This window comes from Oratosquilla oratoria, chromosome 8, assembly GCF_046742065.1.
Source record: "Oratosquilla oratoria isolate Oo_2021 chromosome 8, ASM4674206v1, whole genome shotgun sequence".
In the NCBI taxonomy this organism is placed as follows: domain Eukaryota; kingdom Metazoa; phylum Arthropoda; class Malacostraca; order Stomatopoda; family Squillidae; genus Oratosquilla; species Oratosquilla oratoria.
The window spans coordinates 75,762,376-75,784,739 of NC_134784.1; the positions used below are offsets into that span (position 1 = coordinate 75,762,376).

Consider the following 22,364-nt stretch of genomic DNA (forward strand, 5'->3'; position numbering starts at 1 on the left):
ACAAGGTAGGGAGGTGCTTAGAGTGAACAACTTAAATGAGAAAGAAAAGGAGTGCAAGAAGCTAAGAAAAGAGTGAGAAGGAGTGAAGGATAGAGTAGAACTAGGAGTGGAGGAGGACTGGGGATGTTTCAAGGAGGGAGTCACAAGGTGTGCAAAGATGGTGTATTGAACAAGGAAGAAGAAAGGATAGTGAGTGGTGGGATGATGAAGCAAAGAAGGTTGTAAAAGAGAAGAAATGAGCATTCACAGATTGGTTACAAAATAGGATCAGAGAATCATAAGAGAATTACAAAGAAAATGAAGTAAAACATAAAATAAAGGAGGCAAAGAAGAGAGCAGATGTGAAATAGGGTAAAAGTATAACAAATTTTTAAAAGTAATAAAAAGATCTTTTGGAAGGAAATTAAGAGAGAAAGAGGAGGAGAATCAAGTAAAGAAGAAAAGGTAAAAGGTGCAGATGGAGTGATGTTAATGAAAGAGATGGCAGTAAGAGGAAGATGGGCAGAGTATTTTAGGGAGTTGTTAAATGTGAAGGAGAATAGGGAGGGAAAAATAGTTGCAGCGGGAAGCACTAAGAAAATGACAGTGATGAATGAGGAAAATAGGAGAAATAAGGAAAGATGATGCATTTATTAAAATGATGAGAGCAGGTAAGGCACCTGGGTTGGATGGATGTCATGCAGTGTGTCTAAAAAAGGGAGGTACAGTGATGGTGGACTGGCTGGTGAGGTTATTTAATGTTTGCTGGAGAGAGGGTATAGTGCCGGAGGACTGGAGGAGTGCCTGTATAGTGCCACTTTACAAGAGAAAGGGGGACAAGTGTGAGTGTAGTGGTTTCAGAGGGATCAATTTGTTGAATGTTAGAAATGGAGAGAGTTGTTTGAGGTAAAGGACTTTGCCAGGGATGTGTTGTTGCCTTGGCTGTTGAATTTATACAAGGAAGGGGTGGTGTGAGAGGTAAATGCAAGGGCAATGGGCCAAGGATTGGAGATGGTTAAAGAAAATGGAAAAAGAAGGGAAATGAGCCAGTTGTTTGCTGACAACACTGCACTTATAGCAGGATCAGAGGAGGGATTAAGGAAGTTACTGATGGATTTTAGGAAGGTGTGTGAAAGAAGGAAGTTGAAGATAAATGTGGGTAAAAGTAAGGTGATGAGATGTACAAGGGGAGAGGATAGCAAATTGAAAGTGAATATTAAGGGAGAGAGACTGGAGGAAGTGGATAGCTTGAGATACTTGGGTGTGAATGTGGTGGGAAAGGGAGGAATGGTGATGGAGGTAGAATGTAGATTGAGAGAAGCAAGTACCTGTATATGCCTTGGGAGATTAAAAATTGTAATGAGAAATAGGCATTTGGGAATGGATGCTAAGAGGAGAATATATATACCTAGTTGTATTTTACGGGAAGAGAGTTATGCTCGTAGTGACCTGCTTTTGTATCTTTCTGCATCCACTTTGACCTTAAATTCTTGTATAGTTTTTACACTCACTGTTTCCTCATTCAGTTTGTTCCAGATATCTATCACTGTGTGGAAAGCTATTCTTTTTCAGATGTCTTCTGTAACTTTCCTTTTTAAGTTTCTTTTTATGTCTCCTTGTTTTTTCCTATCCCACTTTAGTAAAGCATCTCTATCAAGGACTTACATCCCTTTCATAATTTTGTAGATGATTAGACTGTCTGTAGGTCTCCTTTGTTCCAGGGTTGGTAGTTCGAGTTTGTCCAATCTTTGTTCATATGTCAATTTAGAGAGTGTTGGTGCCACCTTTGTCATTGCTCTTTGAATTTTTTTCTGTTCTTTTTAGTACTAGGTGTCCATAGTGTTGCAACATACCGTATTTTCCATTGGAAAGGCCTAAAAATGGGGGGGTTGCGCATTATCCGGTGGTGCGCATTATCTACGGCCTACAACAAAAATTCTGTGGCTGTGTGTGTAATTTTTTTCACAACAACATGACGATGTTGGCCGTCACAAAGTCGGGAGGCACACTTCTCCGTGACGTTCCGTGAGAACAAGAAGAACAGCCATGGTGACATGAAAGAATACGCCAGCATGGGCTACCGTATATAAATATTTGGTAAAGGTACGTATCTATCAAATCTTATTTTTCATGTTTAAATATGACTAAACACCATGAATCTTGATCAATATTCATGATATTTGCCCATGTTCACAGCATCCTAGTTTGAATTTTTATGTTGGCTTTGTTGCTTCACTTTAGGTATGGTACAAATTCTGTTGCGGCTGCTCATAAACTCGTGTCAAACACCTGACTACAACACCCTCTTTCGGGAGTTATATTAACTAAACGTCACCTCGATGAGAGACTTTCCTATTTCACCACTGTCATTGCAGGTTCAAAGCTAAAACGAAACAGTCTGTAGTTTGTTTCAGTATTAAATAGAAAATGGTAAAGACGAATTATTTCCTCAAGATATGAAATGAAAATTTTCTGAAAAAATCCCGAATTTTTTCTGTAAATTTTACTTTCAATTAACTTTTTTTAGATCATATTTCCTACAAACTATTTAAGCTATAAAGTAATAAGGGACCAATGCACAACATGAGTCATATACCGGTACATGTAGTTCCGACTTTTTCTTAGTTGTGTCGTGATTGATGCCTAAACTGACACTTAATTTAGTGACAAACAACAGATTTCCCAGTGGTGGCTCTAGCCAATGAAAAATACTTTTCCATGTAACCTTGTTCATGTGATATAAATACCGAGGTAAAACTGAGTTATAGACAAATGCAATCGGGCATGCGCGTTATACGTCGGTGCGCGCTATCTGTGTACTGAGATAACGAAGTGCATGGGTGCGCATTATAACCCGATGTGCATTTTAAGTCGGAAAATACGGTACTCCAATTTTGGTCTTATCAGTGCAACTAATATTTTCTTTACCATTTCTTTATCCATGTAATCAAAAGCCACTTTCATTGATCTTAATAAATTGAAAGTTTCTCCAACTAATTTAACTAATTTGTTGATATGTTTGTCTTGTGCCATGTCATTGGTGATAGTTATTCCTAGGTCCCTTTCCAAGTTGACTTTTTTAACTTCCTTTTTACGGATTTTATATTGTCCCAATATTCTGTTTTTGCTTTTTCCAAATTCCATTATACTATATCTCACCCATTGCCCTGGTTCAGAAGCAATGCAGTAAGACAGCTCATCCAGAAACATGGAAGATAGGGAGAAATCCCTTTGGGCTGCATCAAAATATCATTCACATATATGCACTCCCTAACCCTCATCCCTCACCAAAGTTGTCCAAAGTCAATGCTTGCAGTGGATTTAAGTAGGTTAATTTTCTTGATTTTTACTGACAGGTCCTTGATATACAGGTCAAAAGTTATAGGAGCATAAAATGTTAGTCCTAGAATTCTAGGGGTTATTCCAATGAATTTGTCCATTTATTTTTACTGTATATGAATATATGTGTATATATAACATATAATATATATATATATATATATATATATATATATATTTATATATATATATATATATATATATATATATTTTTTTTTTTCACAAAAAGAGAGGAAGAGCTTAAATGTGTTGAGATGAAATGCCTGGGAAGCGTGGTAGAGGTTACTAGGCTGGATAGAGTGACAAACAAGGTAAGGAAGAGAATAGGGGTGGAAAGGGAGTTGGGAGATAGGGTTGTGGAAAGAGTTTTAGGATGGTTTGGACACATGGAAAGAATGAGTGAAGAAAGATTAGTGAAAGGTGTGGAAAGCAGAGGTGGGGGAGTGAACATGAAGGGGCAAACTAGGATGAGATAGATGAATGGGGTAAAAGGGACATTGGAAAAAAGGGGAATGTCTGTTGAGGAAGGGTAGGAGAAGACAGAAGATAGGAGTGAATTATTGGTTGTGTATGAATGATGCTGTGGTGCATGGAAAGGAGTGGATGGGAGGTGAGGGAGTATGTGTGAATAACATTTTGACGTAGCCCAGAGGGATTTCTCCCCATCTTCATGCTTAAAGTTTATTGCTGATTAGTACAAGGAAAACTGTCTAAATGTATAACTATTATACATCAAAAGAAAGGTACGTGGTAGTTCTGTCATACCATGTGGGTTTTAATAAAAATATTTTTTTATTTTTGGCTACAGCCGCATTTTATTCATCCCAACTCCGTAATTTTTTAGAGTGTATGGTATAAGAGGTAGTATGTTATTTTATTTCTATGTGTTATGTTTAACTTTCATCCTTTATACTATCTTGAGACAGTTTAATTCACTGTTAGGAACAATCCTTTTTTATGTTCCTGACAACGCTCTTAGCGAATTTACCAACCCATTCCTTATCCTACCACCCATGAACAAAGTTGGTGGTCACATTAGTGATGGGATTTACTGTGACGCTTTGATAACAAACACTAACAGTCCAGGATGTCATCTTCTCAGGGTCATCAGGCTCCACGTCCCCAGCATCCTGCACTGCCAGCAGCCCATGTCCTACGCTTTGCACCAAATCACGCGACTTTGTGCCTTATTCTAACCATCAGAATGGTCGAATTTCCTCTGACCGACCCTTTCACAAGACTTTTACACCATTGAACTACAGGTTGGCGCCTATAACTCAAAACTGACAAATTTGAGGGTTGTCCCCCGTCCGCGGCCGTAGCCTCATATAATGCTCCTGTCCCTGTTGTGAAGAAGGACAAAACCTTTCGCCTTTGCCTCCATGGTAGATGATAGGTTCCTTCTCCCCCATATCGACTTGATGTTACGGAGTCTCGGGGCCAGCGTCATATTTTCACTATTAGATCTTAAATCACGGTATCTCCAGATCCCGCTACAAGAAGACTACGTTCTCGACTCCCAAGGGCCACTATGAGTTTGCATCTCTTCCCTTTGGGTTGAAAGATGCCCCATCATGTTTTCAGAGGGTGATGAATCAGACACTGATGAGGATGTTAGGGATTAGCGCGATGGTGTACATGGGCGATATCATTGTTCTGGGAACTACTTGGGACGACCATGTGGGCCTTCTCTGTACACTTCATGCCTTTGTGTACACCATTTGATCCCAGCTCGCCAGCCACATAGGCCTTCCACCTCAGTTTCCCACGCTTTGCATCACGCCTGTCAGGCAGCCGCATGCCCAAGCCAGATTAACTCCAGCCTATGTTGCCCGGGCTGGGTCACATGATTGTTGCTGTGGCAGTCCAGATAGCCAAGAAACAAGCAGAGTCACGTGGGCTTGAGGTGCAGTTCAGTTAGATGATGACACTGATACACCCAGGATGTACCCTGCAGCGCATCCATCCCAAAGTAAGGTAATCTGTTTTGATCTGTTTTTCCCCTTTAGTAAATAGACATTTATTGTGCACCACCAGTAATTACAGATAAAAGAAAGTCCCCCTAAGTTTATGTTACACCTCACCCTCATTTCACGGACTACCATACATACACATATATTCAAGGGTAAGGTAAAAATTTATATTTTTATATTATGCATATTAAATAGTTTTGCACCGCAAACATAAGTTCATTCCCAGTGAAGAAGGAAACCCTTTAAAAGGTAAATTAGATACGCTAACTGCTGGATTGATGGAACTGTTCAAAACAAATGCTAGTTCTTCATTGTGTGGATGGGTGATTGTGCCAACAGCACTGTATGGGGCAGAAACATGAAATATAATAGTTTAAATATGTTTGAAATAAAATGTCTGAGAAGTATGGTAGGGGTTACTAGGCTGGATAGAGTGAAAACGAGAAGGTGAGGAAGAGAGCAGGGGTGGGAAAGGATTTGGGAGATGGGGTTGATGAAAGAGTATTGGGATGGTCTGGACACATGGAAATTCTACAACACAGTTATCTCTAATTATGACAAAAGAAACAATATAGATTTAATATATCTAGACTTTGCAAAAGCTTTTGATACCGTCCCACACGAAAGACTACTTACTAAATTAGCTTTGCATGGAATAAGTGGTAGCCTATTAGGTTGGACTAGTAATTGGTTGAAAGGTCGAAAACAGAGAGTTGTTTTAAATGGAAAAACTTCTGGATGGAAAAGTGTTGCAAGTGGAGTTCCTCAGGGTTCCGTTCTTGGGCCACTTCTATTCATAGTATATATAAATGATATAGACCATGGACTAAAATCTACTGTTTCCAAATTTGCTGATGATACAAAACTGTGCGGAGTGGCAAATGATCACTCAAACCAATTAGATATTCAAGAAGATTTAGATCAATTACAGCAATGGTCTGAAAAGTGGCTAATGAAATTTAACACAAGTAAATGCAAGGTAATGCACATAGGTAAAAATAACAGTAAGTACAATTACAAGTTATTTGGAAATTCGTTAACAAAAGTGGATAGTGAAAAAGATCTTGGCGTAATTATCAGTAACGACCTCAAATCATCCAAGCAGTGTATTTCAGCCTCTGAGAAAGCAAATAAGATTCTGGGATTGACTGCGCGATCTTTTGATTTCAAAAGTCCATCACTCATTAACAAGCTATATAAATCGTTAGTTCGTCCACATTTGGAATATGCTGTTTCCGTATGGTCACCGAATCTCATTAAAGACATTGACAGACTGGAAAAAGTACAACGGCGAGCCACAAAACTGATTCCAAATATCAAAAATAAATGATACGAAAATCGACTTAAGCACATGAATCTGTTTTCCCTAAAAAAGCGTAGACTCAGAGGTGACTTGATACAGGTCTTTAAGATTTTAAAGGGAATTGACAACATCAAAAGTGACCAAATTTTCACATTGAATGAGAATCAGACAAGAAACAATGGTCTCAAACTGTCCGGAAATAGATTCAATTTGCAAGTAGGTAGAAACAACTTTGCCAACCGTGTAGTTAATGAATGGAATAAACTTCCTGCACAGGTAGTGCAATGTAGTTCAGTTCGAAGCTTTAAGAATCATTTAGATAAATACCTAAGTAAGATGCTGTAATGATTATAATTCATGTTATATTATTTGTTTTTGTTTTGTTATAATTTGTCTGTCTGATTTATTATTAGTTATATGTCAATTTATAATCATTTACTATTTACCTTTTTGTTTGTTATTCAACTATACCTATGCATTTCTTTATGTATTTTATTTGTTATTTTTACATTATTATAGTTTTAATTTATTATTAATATGATTTTTTTTTCTTTTTTTTTTTTGCATCCGACCTAGATATGGATCAAAAGGTCTCCTGTCGGCATGCTCCGCCTTTGTAATCCTTTGTAATGAGTGAAGAAATATTAATAAAAAAGGTGTGGAAGGCAGAGGTGGATGGAGTGAATATGAGGGGGCAACCAAGGATGAGATGGATGGATGGGGTGAAAGGGGCATTGGGAAAGAGGGGGGATGTCTGTTGAGGAAGGAAGAAGACAGAAAATAAGGGTGAGTGGAGAATGGTTGTGTATGGATGATGCTGTGATGCATGGGAGTGGATGGAGGAAGGTTAGGGAGCATGTGTGAATATTTTGATGAAGCCAGAAAGGATTTCTTCCTGTCTTCTCATTTTTTGCATGAGGGAACAGAGAGGGGGTGTCACCAATTAAATGAAGTAGCCTTGCTGTGGATGTGCTGTGTTTTGCTACATTGCTTCTGACCCAGGGTAGTGGGTGAAATGCAGGGATGACCCATCATCCATTAGGAGCCAAGAAAAGAGGGCTGGTGAATGGGAGTGGAGTATGTGGAGATGAAATGGGTGGGAGTGGATTTATTCTTTTTGACTTTGACTACCTCCCTTGTAAGGGAGAAAAGGCCTTGGTATATATATATAGTTTTTCCATTAATACATTCTATTAATGAAAGCAGTGAATGAGGAACTAAGATATATTGATGCTAGTGCTTTTTGAAGCTCAAATGATTTTGTTCAATCATGTTGCATTGGTAAATGATTTTCACATTTAAGACAAGCTGGGTTAGCCTAGAGTGGGACAATGTAAGTGGGCATGTTGTTGGAAGATGATTGCAGGAAATATTCAATCCCTTAGATGCCCAGTGTGCACATGCTCACATGCATGCAATAGCTATAAGATGTCAGATCATGACCTTTCCAGGGAACTCCTGCTGGACTGCCCATTGTGTCAGACTTCACCATGGTTATTTCAGCCAAGCATGAAAGGGCACCTGCAACATTCCCAGAAGTAGAGTAAGCAGTAGATAGTAGAGAAAAAAAAAATTATAATGTAAATAAGCTGCAAAAGGAAGTGCCTTTTGTAATCCTTTTGCTAATTCTACATACTACCATGCTTGTGTTAAATAGTCATTGCACATAAAGAAAGTTATTTTTTGAGAGCTTGAATGATGTAGTATTTTTTCTTTCTAGGAATTTGTGGCCTAGAAATTACCCCCTGCTGCACCCACTACATTGAGCAAGTTATTCTGTGATTTGTCTTGATTCAGTCCTAAAAGTAGTTGTGAAAGGGACAGTTTCATCAGGAAATACAAACTCAAATATACTCCAGTATTTCATTTTATTACAAAATATTCATCAAATCATTCAACAATACATCACAGGCTGGGGCTTTGGGCAGATATACCACAGATTGTAGTTTAGGACACTTCACAGATGGTGTATTCTGAGAGATGGACCACAGACTGGTTTCCAAGAACTGCAGTACATACTGACTGACAAAACTTACCATAGACTGTAGGTATGGAAACATATAACAGACTGTGCCTGTGGAAAGGCACAATTCATGATATAGCTCCTGACACACCACAGATAGTGGAAAGACATATCACTGACAATGGGTATGAAAAGAAGCATTACAGATTATGACTTTGAAGAAATATATCAAACACAGTTAGCTAAAGGTATACCATAGTAATATGTGGCCGCATTGCGGTCTGGCCAGGTAGACTTTATCCTTTCGTGGGAGAGAGGATTCAGAGAGGTAGATATCAGGGGGTCTGGCATGCAGCAATGTGTTGTCTTTTCATGTGTTAATGGAGCAGTGAGTGATATGATATGAATATGTTTCCAGAGGCTGGTATTTAGTGGTTCTGAAGGAAGAGAAGAGAGTATTTGTGTGTGATATAGGTATTTGGGTGTTTTCTTTTTTTATGTTTCTTGTGTGTGTGTGTTTTCTGCTATGTAGTGTAGTGGGTGTGCTGTGTTTGTGGGGGCTGCAGCAAGTGTTTGTGTGCCTCTCATGTCAAGGTGATTCTTGACTTTGAGGACTTTTGTTTCATAGTGTAGATGGTCTATAGGTGTTGTATTTGTGTAGCCTGTAATTGTTATTAAGACTTTGTTTTGTATGGTGGGAAGGGTATTCAGGTGTGTCTCACTGAGATTAGGTGCCCATGCTGGACTTGCATAATTCATCAGTGAGTGTATGCATTGTTTGTATATTGTAGTATTAGTTTCTTTGTTTTGCCCAAATGTTGTTCCAGTGATTGATTTAAGTGCATTAAGTCTAGGTGTGCATTTATTTTTTATGTTTGTGATGTGTTGTTTGAAAGACATGGATGTATCATGTGATGTTACACCAAGAATTGTTGGTGTGCATGTGGTATTAGAGTGTTGTTGATATAGAAATGAGATATGTATTTGTGTTATTTTGTCCAGTTGGTGAGAAGTGTTGCCGTAGATTAGCCTGAGGCTATTTTGAGTCTCTTTGTAATGAACCATGTGTTGAGTGTATCAAGGTATGGCTGTATTATTTCTGCAGTTATGTGTTACAATGTGTACATGTGATTGTTATATTGTCTCCATAGGAAGAGATTTGTATTTTTGAGGTGTCTGGTGTGGGTACATCATGCATCTATAGATTAAAGAGTGTGGAGGATAGAACTGAGCCCTGTGGTACTTCATTTTTCATGTTTCTGGTGTGTGGTGATTTGCCATTATATGACATATACAGTGAGACCTCTCATTGACGGACATTAATTAGCTGTGTTTGTGGTGTTTTCAGTGTTTTGGAGTGGTTTTTGGGTGGCATAGTGATTGCATGCACTAAACAACAGCACCTAGAACACCGAAAACACAGCGAAAACACAGCTAATTAACGTCCGTTAATGAGAGGTCTCACTGTATGCATTCCTGCCTGCCAGATAATTGGCCAGTCATTTTTTTGTGTTATTGTGCATGTTTGTGTTATATATTTTGTTAGATTGTGGCGGGGGATAGCATCAAAAGCTTTACTAATGTCTAGTGTTATGAGAAGTTTTCTATGATGGGGCCTATCTGAATTGATGCCATCTAATATTCTTTGCATGAGGTTTATCAGAAGAGTGTTTGTGGAGTGTATTGGCCTAAAACAGTGTTGTGATTCAGCAAGGGGAATATGTGGTGTGATGAGTTGAAGTATGAGGTGTTCAATGACTTTGGAGGGGTGCAGAGAAGTGTGATTGGGCAGTGTGATGTTGGGATTGTTGGGTTTTTATTGGATTTTGAGATAGTGATTATTTTCCCATGCTTCCAGTTATTGGGTATAGTGTTGTGTGAATAGCTGTAGTTTGCAATATTTGTGAGTGCATGTATCCCTTGTGGTCCAATGTGTTTTAGATGGATGTTACTTATGTTGTCAGGGCTACAGGCAGTGGTTGAGGTTATGTATTATGTGTTTTGTCTGACTGTCTATGAAGGGTGTATAGTCTGAGTCTGTGGGAAAGTCTTTCTTATGAATGGTGCACCAGTTGTCAGGGTGAGAAGTGAGATGGCTTGTCTATGCAAAATAATTTATGAGTGTGTTTGCTTGTTGGTGCTGCAGCGTCTTCATCATGGGACCACCCCCAAACCCCAAGAGTTGGGGGCCAAACTGCAGCAAACATCCCTGACCACTGGCTCTATGCAGGTGGCACCTATCCCCAGGGGGGCTTTCGGTTGCCTGAGTGAGTAGCTGCTGGTAGACCCTATATGTGGCAACAGGACTTGGCACCATGTCACACCTCTAGAAAATCTCAGAAATGGCTCTCCAACAATTTCTTTGACTTTGTTGCCCCTGATGTGTGGCCCCCTAACTCACCTGACCTCAATCTTATGGATTATTTTGTATGGGGTGCAGTTAAACGAGACACTAACTGCAACCCATGTAAGAGTAAGGATGATCTGATCAGTTGGATCAAGGTAATTTTTGCCAGTCTTGCCAAGGAGGTCGTAAAGAAGGCCTGTGCCGGGTTTTGAGGGCGTCTTGAGGACATCATTGATACCAAGGGCAGATTCATCAAGTATCAGGACACCAGATGTGTGCTGATACAGTCTGTTATCTTTTTTGCAATAAATGGATTTTATATTAAATTGTGATTTTTTTGTGTGACCCTAAAAAACAAAATAATTACCGTATGCACTCTGTATGTCTTTCCTCTTTCAGTTAACTTGTGCAATATTCACAGATTAAACTCCAATTCCATCAGTATGGAACACTACCTCAACTGAACATTGGTACAGGAACATTTAGACAAGTTTTATGATTAGAGCCAAAAGTGGAAAATATTTAATGAAAAAATGTAATATACACATATATACATACAGTATATATATATATATATATATATATATATATATATATATATATATATATATATATATATATATATATATATATATATAAGAAGACTGGCATGAAGTTTTACAATGGGAAATGAAATAATTACTAAAGCAAAGGAGGAAAGGAACCAGAGGATATTAGTTATGGATAATTTGTCACCTGGAAAAAATACGTAGTGGTTTCATCCCCACATGAAAAGGAAAGACATAAGAAGAACATATTACAAAAGGTGGCAAAAGGAAAGAAACAAGAAAAAAGACTATAAAGTGTGGCAAGTGAAATTATTTCCAGCATAGTTTACAGATTTTACAAGGAAAAACTAGATGCATTGGGATTACTCACACTGAGAAAATGAAGAGAATTGACACACTTGCTCTTTTTTAGAAGTATGAAAGGAGAGGATAAGATTTACAAGGAATTGAATAGGCCACATCAAGAACTTTAGAAAATGGAATGTTTTAAAGATGTTCTGTAATACAGTTTTAATTTATTAAATCAATTAGAGCAGGGGTTCCTAACCTGAGGTATCCCCAGTTACCCCTAAAATCATCTGCTACTAAAACAATGTCAGTGAGATTTCTTCCTGAAACCCAAATTAGTTGCTGAAAATTAAACAGTTCCATGATCCATTCAGTTAGCCCTAAAACTATTTGCTGCTGACACATCATTTCCTCACCTGTAACTGAGATGTTCCTGCTGAAACACTAAACAGCTGCTGAAAATGAAATGATTCCAGCAATGTGAAATACATGGTGAGTGTCCCAGTTTGTGGTGCATCTGACTTGTTCTGAAAAATACTTGCTTGCCTTGTACCTTATTGCTTATTGAACATGTGATAAATTAGAAATAAATTTTTGCATAGCTTTATGCAAAGACTTTGGCTATATAGCACTTTCCTTAAAGTAATAATACAGTGACCCTTCTTGCACAACTCAGGTTCTCTATCACTTACAAGTAGTTCACACTGGTCATAAATCCCCAAGTAATGTGGCATTACATAAAGAGAGGAAAATTACACAATTTTTTTTTGCAGTCAGAATCAACCAAATGTCAAAAAAGCATATAATATGAAAATCTGATGATAGATTAAAGATAATGACAATAAAAATGGGTGTACAGAATACTGTGTTACAAATTTACTCTAATACAAGTTTCAATTATTGCATGGGAAGTCACACAAATTTACAACTTTTGGAGAAATACTACCCACTGTGAACTCAACTTAAAGTAATGTAGAATATGTTACATCCTCTCAAAAAAGGATTTCTTTAACCATATACAAACTCACTCATTCTTGTGCAAACTTGTTTAGATGTGAGCTAAAGTCCCTTTCCTGAATTATGTCACAGATCTGACAGCCTGCAAAAAGCTGACTTGACTCAAGTCATGCTGTAAAAGCTAATCCCATCTTCCAAAGCATATGCTGACCATAACAATGCAAATCATAATTTCTAGCATACAGAATACAACAGCCACCATGATGTAGCATAATCCAGACTATCATATGCAGACATCAGTAACTCCTTCTTGAAATGTATTTTATTTCTAGCCATCTGGTTATGGAATGTTTCCATAACTTCCCAAAGTCCTATACCTTTATAAAATTTAGGTCAAGCTTGAAGAGACAAAATCTATTTCATCAATTGCAATAAAGTTTTGCAAAGGGAAGAGCTAGTCATTCAAAACAACTGCAGTTTTCCAAGGATAGGTAATCTATATGTTAAGCCTTACATATAAAACAAATGAGATCAATAATTCAGAGTACATAGGTAAAGTATTTAGTGTATTAGTAAAGTATCCTTGAGGTCATTCTTTGATATTGGCATTGAATCTTTCTACAAATACACACATCTTCACTAACCCTGCACATACATTCATACCATCCAGAAGGGTTAGGACAAAAATGAATATTCCCAAATTGTGATTCACTCCATTGGTCTCTGACTGTATGTACCAGTCATGAATAAAGTAAAGTCTTGCAGGTAAAGCTGGCTTTGCCTCAACATCATCCACTCTAAACAGGCTCAGTGCTTCCAAGTTTTAAGACAAAACCTACAAATGTGTCCCTGAAAGTTTCAACTAACTCAGCTCAAGACAACCCTGTGTCTTTGACTCAGCATTGACACAAAGAGGTGTGACATGAGATGACCTCCCAGTCCCATCCCTTGTCCTTTGTCAAGATGTAAAAGTGGGTCACACTTCTGCAGTAATGTGCCTGGGGTTTCATGTAGAGGCCTGAAACTTCTACACAACTTCCTCTCCTTCCTCTACCTTGGTCAATTTCTCTAATATCAGTGCAGTAATGCAAGGCATATAGTGTCACCAGGCATGTGCAGAGGCCACTGTATGTGCACTGGGCCACTTCCCTTTTCTTGTAACTCCAGCTTAAAACCAATTGGGAGAATTGTAATACCAAGCAATAGATATGTATTCATTCTCCACAGTTTTGGTAAAAAAATCTTCGACAACTGATCTACTGAATTGATGAATTCATTAATAATAGCATGCACCTGTTAACTATGAGATGCCATATTCTTTATTTACTTACTCATTTTTTATGAGAAGTTTGTCAATGAAATTGGAGATAAAATTTGGCATAGAGTATTTGCTAATTAAGGAATCTGTGAACAACAATCATGTAACTAATTCTCCTAAAAACCTACCAAACAAAAGTTTTATTTCTATGAAGAACCCTTTGCCCATAGACCCACCATCCTGGAAGACCATTATCTTTAGTTAATATACCTCCCCAATGGTTCAGGATTCCTTGAGTACAGTAGGGCCTCTAGAATATCTCTGTGGAACCGATTTAGTACTCAGAGAACCATTTTAGAGCCTCCCATCAGTAGATGATATGCACAAGGACTGTCATTTGACCCATTACTTAACAGTGATTGGTGAAAAGAGGTAGTAAGCTTTCTAATACAATGTGGTTATATACAGAATACATAAAAATAATACTTTGAAGTTGAGTGTCACTTAAATGTCTTTCACATGAAAGAAATTCAGTGGCCTGCATTCAGGCCTAAAACAATATGATAATATATATATATATATGTATATATATATATATATATATATATATATATATATATATATATATATATATATATATATTATATATATATATATATATATATATATATATATATACACATATATATCACCCTTGCAAGGATTGGCCATCTTTCAAGAATTATTGAGCTCCTAACGGTTCATCCTTGCACCAACTCCAGCAAGTATCAGACCTTATTAAACAATCACTTTCATACAGCAGAAAAAAAAAAAATCCTTTTACTCAAGACATGTTTTACACAGTGAGATTTACCAGTGCATGCCACACTCTAATGTCAGCTATCCCTTTATTGGCCTGTATTCTGTTCGTAATAAATTGACAAATACCTTTAGTGCCACTGTTTAACTTATTTACTCTAAATATCTCATATATAAAATGTACAGGTGCTCCCCTACTTATGAACTTTCAAGTTACAAAGTTCCATAAATAATAAACCTGTCTGCTGACTCAAATTCTCAACAATTTTGAACACCACAATAGTTCAGTTTCACCACTACACTGTGATACTATCACCCTGTAAACACAACTCAAATGAGGCTATCTCTCTGGTGTTACACTATTATTTGTCATAAAGGGGAATAAGATTTTGATATATAGATAGATCAATAAATATTTTTTTTGTATTTGATGATTATTCTGTTTAATGTCACAACCCCTTACCCCCACCCCACAAGGAGGCTAGGACACTGCCTCTTTCAGAGGACTTTGAAATGCAAAATTTAATGAACCATGACCTTGGTCCAAGTCACTGACAGCAGGTTTCAAACTGCCATCACCTCACAAATACCAATCATCACAAGTCAAAACCAAGATAGCAAAGAAAACCATAAGAATAATAACAGGCTGCTCTAAGACAAATAATAAATCTACACCCAGAAACCAAAAATCCTTCCCATAGAGTAGCACATGATAAGCAAACAGTTCTATGGCAGAACCTTCAAACCCACTCATCCATCACATGACCTCACACAAACAATAGCCAATCACATCAAACACTTAAAACAACTTTTCCCAGCACTATACTATGCATCCATATAAAGGCATGTAATAAACACAGGTCACTAAACAATCTCCATACTCCACCAAACTACCCCAGAAATCAACATAGCACAGAAATCACTCCCAAGACAGACTCAAATGATAATAACATCTCTACATTCAGGTAACCATCCTCCACTAAATCAGCGCTAATATAGAATCAGCCTGTCATTAGACACAACCATACAAAAGAAAGAACACTTAATACTACAATGTCCTCCATTCACCCACTCAAGATGGCAACACAAGATCTCTTCACTGAGTGACTTATGAGCCAAACTGATGATTGTGGCCACTTTTCTAGGGGCCACAGGTCTCCTGCAAGACAGTACTAAGGAATGGATATATTGACCTTTCTGATGTATAAGAATGGAGCCAGTATTGAAGATGAAAGCGAGCAGCACTGCAATATTATACAAGAAACTAAAGCGGACATCATAAACCAAGGTGAAAAAGGTGAATATTACTGGAGTGTATAGTAACTGCATTGTATCTTCCTTTTTCTACAATGCTGTGTAAAGTATTCAGTACTGACAAAAGTAATTTTAGACTGACAAATATTTGGACTTACAAACAAACTCTAAAAACCTAACATGATAGGGGAGCACCTGTCTAGGTCTTCATCATTTCCCATATTTTTTTTATAGTTGTGTGTATTTTACTGTTTCCTGTCATCTGATTATTTTTTTCAATTCAAATAACTGTAGTTTTGCAAAATTCCTTTGAATACAATATAAAGTCTGCAGCTTAAAGCACAGTTCCAGACAAAAGAAGACATGACTCCTTTCTTCTCAACAACCATAATCACTTCTTGAGTGACTACTGATTATTGGAACTGTGCAGGGCTGCACTGAGTTTCAACTGGTCCTGGAAGTAAGAGAGCTTAACTTCTTTCATCTGGGGATTGATAGGAACTGTTGTAGCTAACTATTGTACTTGCACATCAGTGAGGCCTCGATGCTCTGTAGTACTGTGGATAATTTTTCACTTTTCTATTTAACTGGTCAGTCATTCAAGCCTGTCTCCACAAAGAAGTAAATCTGCCACTTATACCACATGCAGTCACTTTTGATGTATGGATGCAGTGTTCAGAGGTTTGGGGCATTATCTATTGACTTCCACATGAGCACATAAAAGCAGAAGACAGAAAGACATCAAGCAACTTACTCTCCTAAGTGATCAATGCCAATGAGTTGGATCACACTAGTGATTTTTTATTAGGAGGGGCTGATACCATTAACTATCCAGAGGTAAATGGTACACATCAGTAACTATTATTACATGATGAATATACAATACCAACTCAGGGATATAGCTTGCACAGGTAATTTCTGAGAAAGGGGTTTGTGCTAGTAACCCCTATATGCGATTTGTAAAAACAGCTCCTCCATGAGGCATGCACCAGAAACTCTCATATGTAAATGCATTCATTAGGCTCATATTTTCCTAAAAGACATTTCACTAAAATCTTTAATTCTTCAATCACTAAAATTACTAATTCTTCAAGAACTGGCCAGTGAACAAAAACACCTTACCTCAGGTTTCTTAGACAGCCATTTTAAAAGTGGTCATAAGTCCAAAGTTCACATCACAAGTGTCATCACAATATCACAGAAAATAATGTCACCAACTGCCCTTTGAGACTCTTCAGGAGGGCAAGGGTGGGATCAGAGAAGGCACCCTTGACAAGAAGTTTGCCTACGTGATGACAGTGGTATTGGCAGGGTGTGTGATAATGAAGGAGCCTTCACCATGGTCTGCTTGTGCAATGAGTGTGGCAGCTGCCACTGCAAATTCCTCTGAACTCTGTTGGCTTGTCACCGACCCAACAGCAGCAGCAGCTGCTGCTGCCGCTGCTGCTGCAGCTGCTGCTGCCCCACCACTAGAACCTCCTGCCCCACCACTACCTGTACCCCCAGGCCCAGCCCCTGCACCACCTGCTGATGTTACAGCTGAAGGTCCACCAAGCTGGAGCTTATGCTTACGCCACATGTGGGCCTTAAGGTTGCCTTTCGTCTCAGAGGCATAATCACAACGAGTGCAGGGGAAAGGTTTCTCGCCTGTGTGGATCCTTCGGTGAACATTAAGTGTCTCCTTGCGCTTGAAAGTCTTGCAGCAATAGTCACATTGGAACTGTGGCTTGGTTTCATGAACCATGTTGATGTGTTTCTTGAGGGCCATGGCACCACGCATGACTTTCCCACACACATGACACTCTACTTCAAGTTTTCGATCTTCATGCTGTCGCTCATGCATGTTCAGCTTCCACTTTTTGCTGAAGGTCTCACCACAGTGTGAGCAAATGAAAAGGCCACCTGTGTCACCCACCTGGATATCATGGACACTGTATTTGTGTCGTGCAAGGGATTTCGAGTTGGACATTTGCTTATTGCATATCTCACAAATGAGGTTCCTCTTGATGCACTGTCGATCAGGGCAGACAGGATTGTCTGGGCTAATGGGCAGCGTCAAGTCTTCGGCTTTACACTCCTTCTTGCGACAGAAGTTGCAGCCCTTGGCCAGGAAGATAGCAATATTGAGGGGCAGCACCCCCCGCTCATCCATATGGTCCACGATCAGGTGCATGATGAGTTCCTCATGGAATGAAGGATTCACATAGAGCTCTAAGTCAGACACAGAGCGTTTCTTCAGGTCAGAGCTCAGCTGTTGGAAACACTGTCTGCTAATAGCTGCTGTCTGTGATTGCAGAAGGTCCTCACCCCCAGTACCTGCTCCAGCAGTGCCAGCACCACCGTCCATTCGTGACACAAGATCATCCAGGTCATGTGGGGCTGTCTCAGGGAGCACATCTTCTGCCAGAAATGATGATACAAGGGCAGGAACTTCTTTATCCTTTTCTCCTGCCCCTCCACCTGTACCTCCTGTTCCAGCAGAGCCTCCACTGCCACCACTGCTGCCCCCAACACCACGTCGTGCCATGCGGATACGATATTTGTACATGGCAATCATGTGGACATACTTAGGTACATGCTGGGGATCAAATTGGTGGTAGTTAATGATCTGCATATCTCCAACAGTAATGGTCTCCACCTCCTGCATGACAGAGTCACCAAGGGCAGCCTTGTTATAAGCTTCATCTACCACAGGGTTGCCTGTATGTGTCAGGAGGATGTCTACAGTGATACTAGAGCCAGCATCAACCTTATGCTGTGACCCCTGCAACATGTTCTTCTCAGCCACTTCATTCATCACCTCTGAGAAGAACTTGGTCAGATCATTCTGGTCAAAGAGCTTAGTCAGCAGGATGTCAGCATGCCACAGGGTGATAATGTGCTGTGAAGGCTTGGCAATCTGGAGTGTGGAGGCAGCAGGGTCAAACAGCTCCTCAATCTTACCAATGAATGGGGACAAGGCATTGTCAACAATCTTCTGCACAGAAACTTTCATCTTGCCATGGGCATCATCCTCATGGTCTGTGGTTGTTGTACGTCGGCGGCGGCGAGGGAGGTCATCATGGTTGTGATCATCACCAGCATCTAACATAAGTGGCATCATCAATTGCTCTAGGTCATCTGTCTCTGCCTCTCGTTTTATCCGCTTTTTTAGTCGACGGTTCTCCTTCTCTTCCACCTGATCAACAAAAAATATGAAAGGTTAATACAGAAGCAAGGCTGTGTAGTATATGACTTTTATCCAATGAATATATGCTTAACTTACAAATGCATACTATTAGGTAAATACATGCACACAACACAAGCTGAAATAATGAACAAATGTTTCCAATCAGTCTTCACTCTTCACTAAAGAAAATTATTTAGTAGAGGAGGGAGAAATTAGACAGTAATATTAGATTGTATGAGATAAATGTACAGGTGAAGGAAGTACATAAATTATTGGAAACATTGGACACAAGAAAAGCTCCAGGACCTGATGGAACCTTAAACAGTATACTAAAGGACTGTGATGATCAAGTGGCAGACAAGATTCATAATCTCACTATGTGCTCATTGGAATTAGGGATAGTACCACAAGACTGGAAGAGAGCTAACACAGCATCAAGGCATAAAGGAGAAAGTAAAGACAAACCATCAAGTTATAGACCAGTGTCACTAACATAAGATTGAAGGAGACTGCAAGAGACCATAAATCCTACATATTAAACTTGCTGAATTTTAATATAAGAATGGTTGTTGTGCTGCAAGGACCTGGCAACAAAAATCAACATGAAAACAAGCATACTTAAATCCATCGCAAGTACTGGCTATGGATAACAGAAACTCTAATAATCATCTTCAAGCAATTCATAAGAACTAGATTTAACTATACCTTCACAGCATGGTGCCCAACAATCGGCAAGATGAACATATATAACTTATAAACTTTATAGAATGGAGCACTGGGAGTGATGACAGATGGACCAAAACCACACAAATTAGACACCTGCATACATACATACATATACCAAGGCTTTTTCCCCCTTCCAAGGGAGGTAGCCAAAAAGGGAAAGGCATAAAAACACTCCCACCCATTTCATCCCCAAATACACTCCACACCCCTCCCACCCTTCCTCTCATCTGAGCACCTCCTGGATGACAGGTCATCCCTGTACCCCGCCCACCGCCCTAGGTCAGAAGCAGTGTCGCAAGACACAGTACATCCACAGCAAGGCCGCTTCATTTAATCGGCGACCCCCCCTCTCCGTCCCCCTTTGCATATAAGGAGAGGACGGGGAGAAATCCCTTCGGGCTGCGTCAAAATTTACTCACACATACTACCCCACCCCCCACCCCCCCGCCCATTCCTCCTCATGCAGTCACAACATCATCCATATACAACCATTCTCCACTCACCTCTGTCTTCCGTCCTCTCCCTTCCTTCCTCAACAGACATTCCCCTCTTCCCCAAAGCCCCCTTCACCCCATCCATCCACCTCATCCTAGGACGTCCCCTCATGTTCACTCCCTCCACATCTGCCTTCCATACCTCTTTTACTAGTCTTTCTTCACTCATTCTTTCCATGTGTCCAAACCATCCTAATATTCTTTCATCAACCCTCTCTCCCAAATCCTTTTTCACCCCTGTTCTCCTCCTCACCTCCTCACCGCCATACTTCTCAGACACCTCATCTCAAACACATTCAAACTCCTTCTCTCTTCTTCTCTTATGTTCCACGTTTCTGCCCCATACAGTGCTGTTGGCACAATCACTCCTTCATACAGTCTCCTCTTCACATCCATTCCCAAATGTCTATTTCTCATTACACTCTTTAAACCACCAAGGCATTTACTCGCTTCTCTCAATCTACATTCTACCTCCACCTTCACTCCACCTTTTCCTGCTACACTTGCACCCAAGTATCTAAAACTATCCACTTCCTCCAGTCGCTCTCCCTTAATGTTCACTTCCAGTCTACTGCCACTTTCACCCCTTGTACATCTCATCACCTTACTTTTACCCACATTTATCTTTAGCTTTCTTCTATCACATACTCTCCCAAACTCTGCCACCAGCTTCCTCAATCCCTCCTCTGACCCTGCCACAAGCGCAGTGTCGTCCGCAAACAACAGCTGGCTCACCTCCCACTTTTCTCCATTTTCTTTAACCATCTCCAATCCCTGACTCACTACCCTAGCATTCACCTCTCGCACCACCCCATCCATGTATAAGTTGAACAGCCAGGGCGACATAACGCATCCTTGACGAAGTCCCACCTTTACTTCAAACCACTCACTCTCTCCATTTCCAATCCTAACACATGCTCTACTACTCACATAAAAACTCTTGACAGCTCCCAAAAGCTTTCCTCCTATCCCATAAATCTGCATAACCTCCCACAGTGCCTTTCTGTCTACCCTATCATAAGCCTTTTCCAGATCCATAAAAGCCCAAAAAACATCCTTCCCCTTTCCTATAGCTTTCTCACATATCTGTCTTACCACAAAGATCTGATCTACACAACCTCTACCCGTCCTAAAACCACACTGTTCCTCACCAATTACTCCTTCTGTTCCTCTCCTAATCCTCTCAATTAAGATTCTCCCATAAGCCTTCCCTACTACACTCAACAGGCTAATCCCTCTGAAATTACTACATTCACACTTGTCCCCTTTTCCCTTGTAAAGAGGAACTATACAGGCACTACTCCAGTCCTCCGGTACTCTACCCTCTCTCCAGCAAACATTAAATAATCTCGCCAACCAGTCCACCATCACTGAACCTCCCTTTTTCAGACATTCTGCATGACATCCATCCAGACCAGGTGCCTTACCTGCTTTCATCATCTTTACAACTGCCTTCACCTCATCCTTCCTTATTTCTCCTCCATTCTCCTCACTCATCACTCTCATTTTCTTCGTATTTCCCACTGCAGCTATCTTTCCTTCCCTATCCTCCTTCACATTCAGCAACTCCCTAAAATATTCTGCCCATCTTCCCCTCACTGCCATCTCTTCCATTATCAACTCTCCATCTGTACCTTTTACCTTTTCTTCCCTACTTGATTTGCCTCCTCTTCCTCTCTTAATTTCTTTCCAAAACATCTTTTTATTACTTTCAAAATTTTCTGTCATACTCCTACCCCATTTCACATCTGCTCTCCTCTTTGCCTCCTTTACCTTTTGCTTTACTTCTCTTTTCTTTTCTTTGTACGTCTCATATGACTCCCCTGTCCTCTTTTGTAACCAATCTGTGAATACTCGCTTCTTCTCTTCTACAACCTGCATACAGGAACAAAAATCCTCCCCATAGAACACCACATGATGACAGGAGCACAATTCTACACCAAAACCTTTCACACCACACACCCATCA

The 22,364-nt window shown here is 39.6% G+C and overlaps 1 protein-coding gene across 1 annotated transcript in view; it reads right to left on the bottom strand.

The window, feature by feature from the left end:
• Positions 1-14,649: 14,649 nt before the first annotated feature.
• Positions 14,650-22,364, bottom strand: part of LOC143027830 (uncharacterized) — a 28,451-nt gene continuing 20,736 nt past the window's right edge. The window contains exon 8 of the mRNA XM_076189457.1: positions 14,650-19,185. Within this exon, the coding sequence (XP_076045572.1) occupies positions 17,293-19,185 (1,893 nt within the window). The 3' untranslated portion in view covers positions 14,650-17,292. The remainder of the gene's footprint in view (positions 19,186-22,364) is intronic.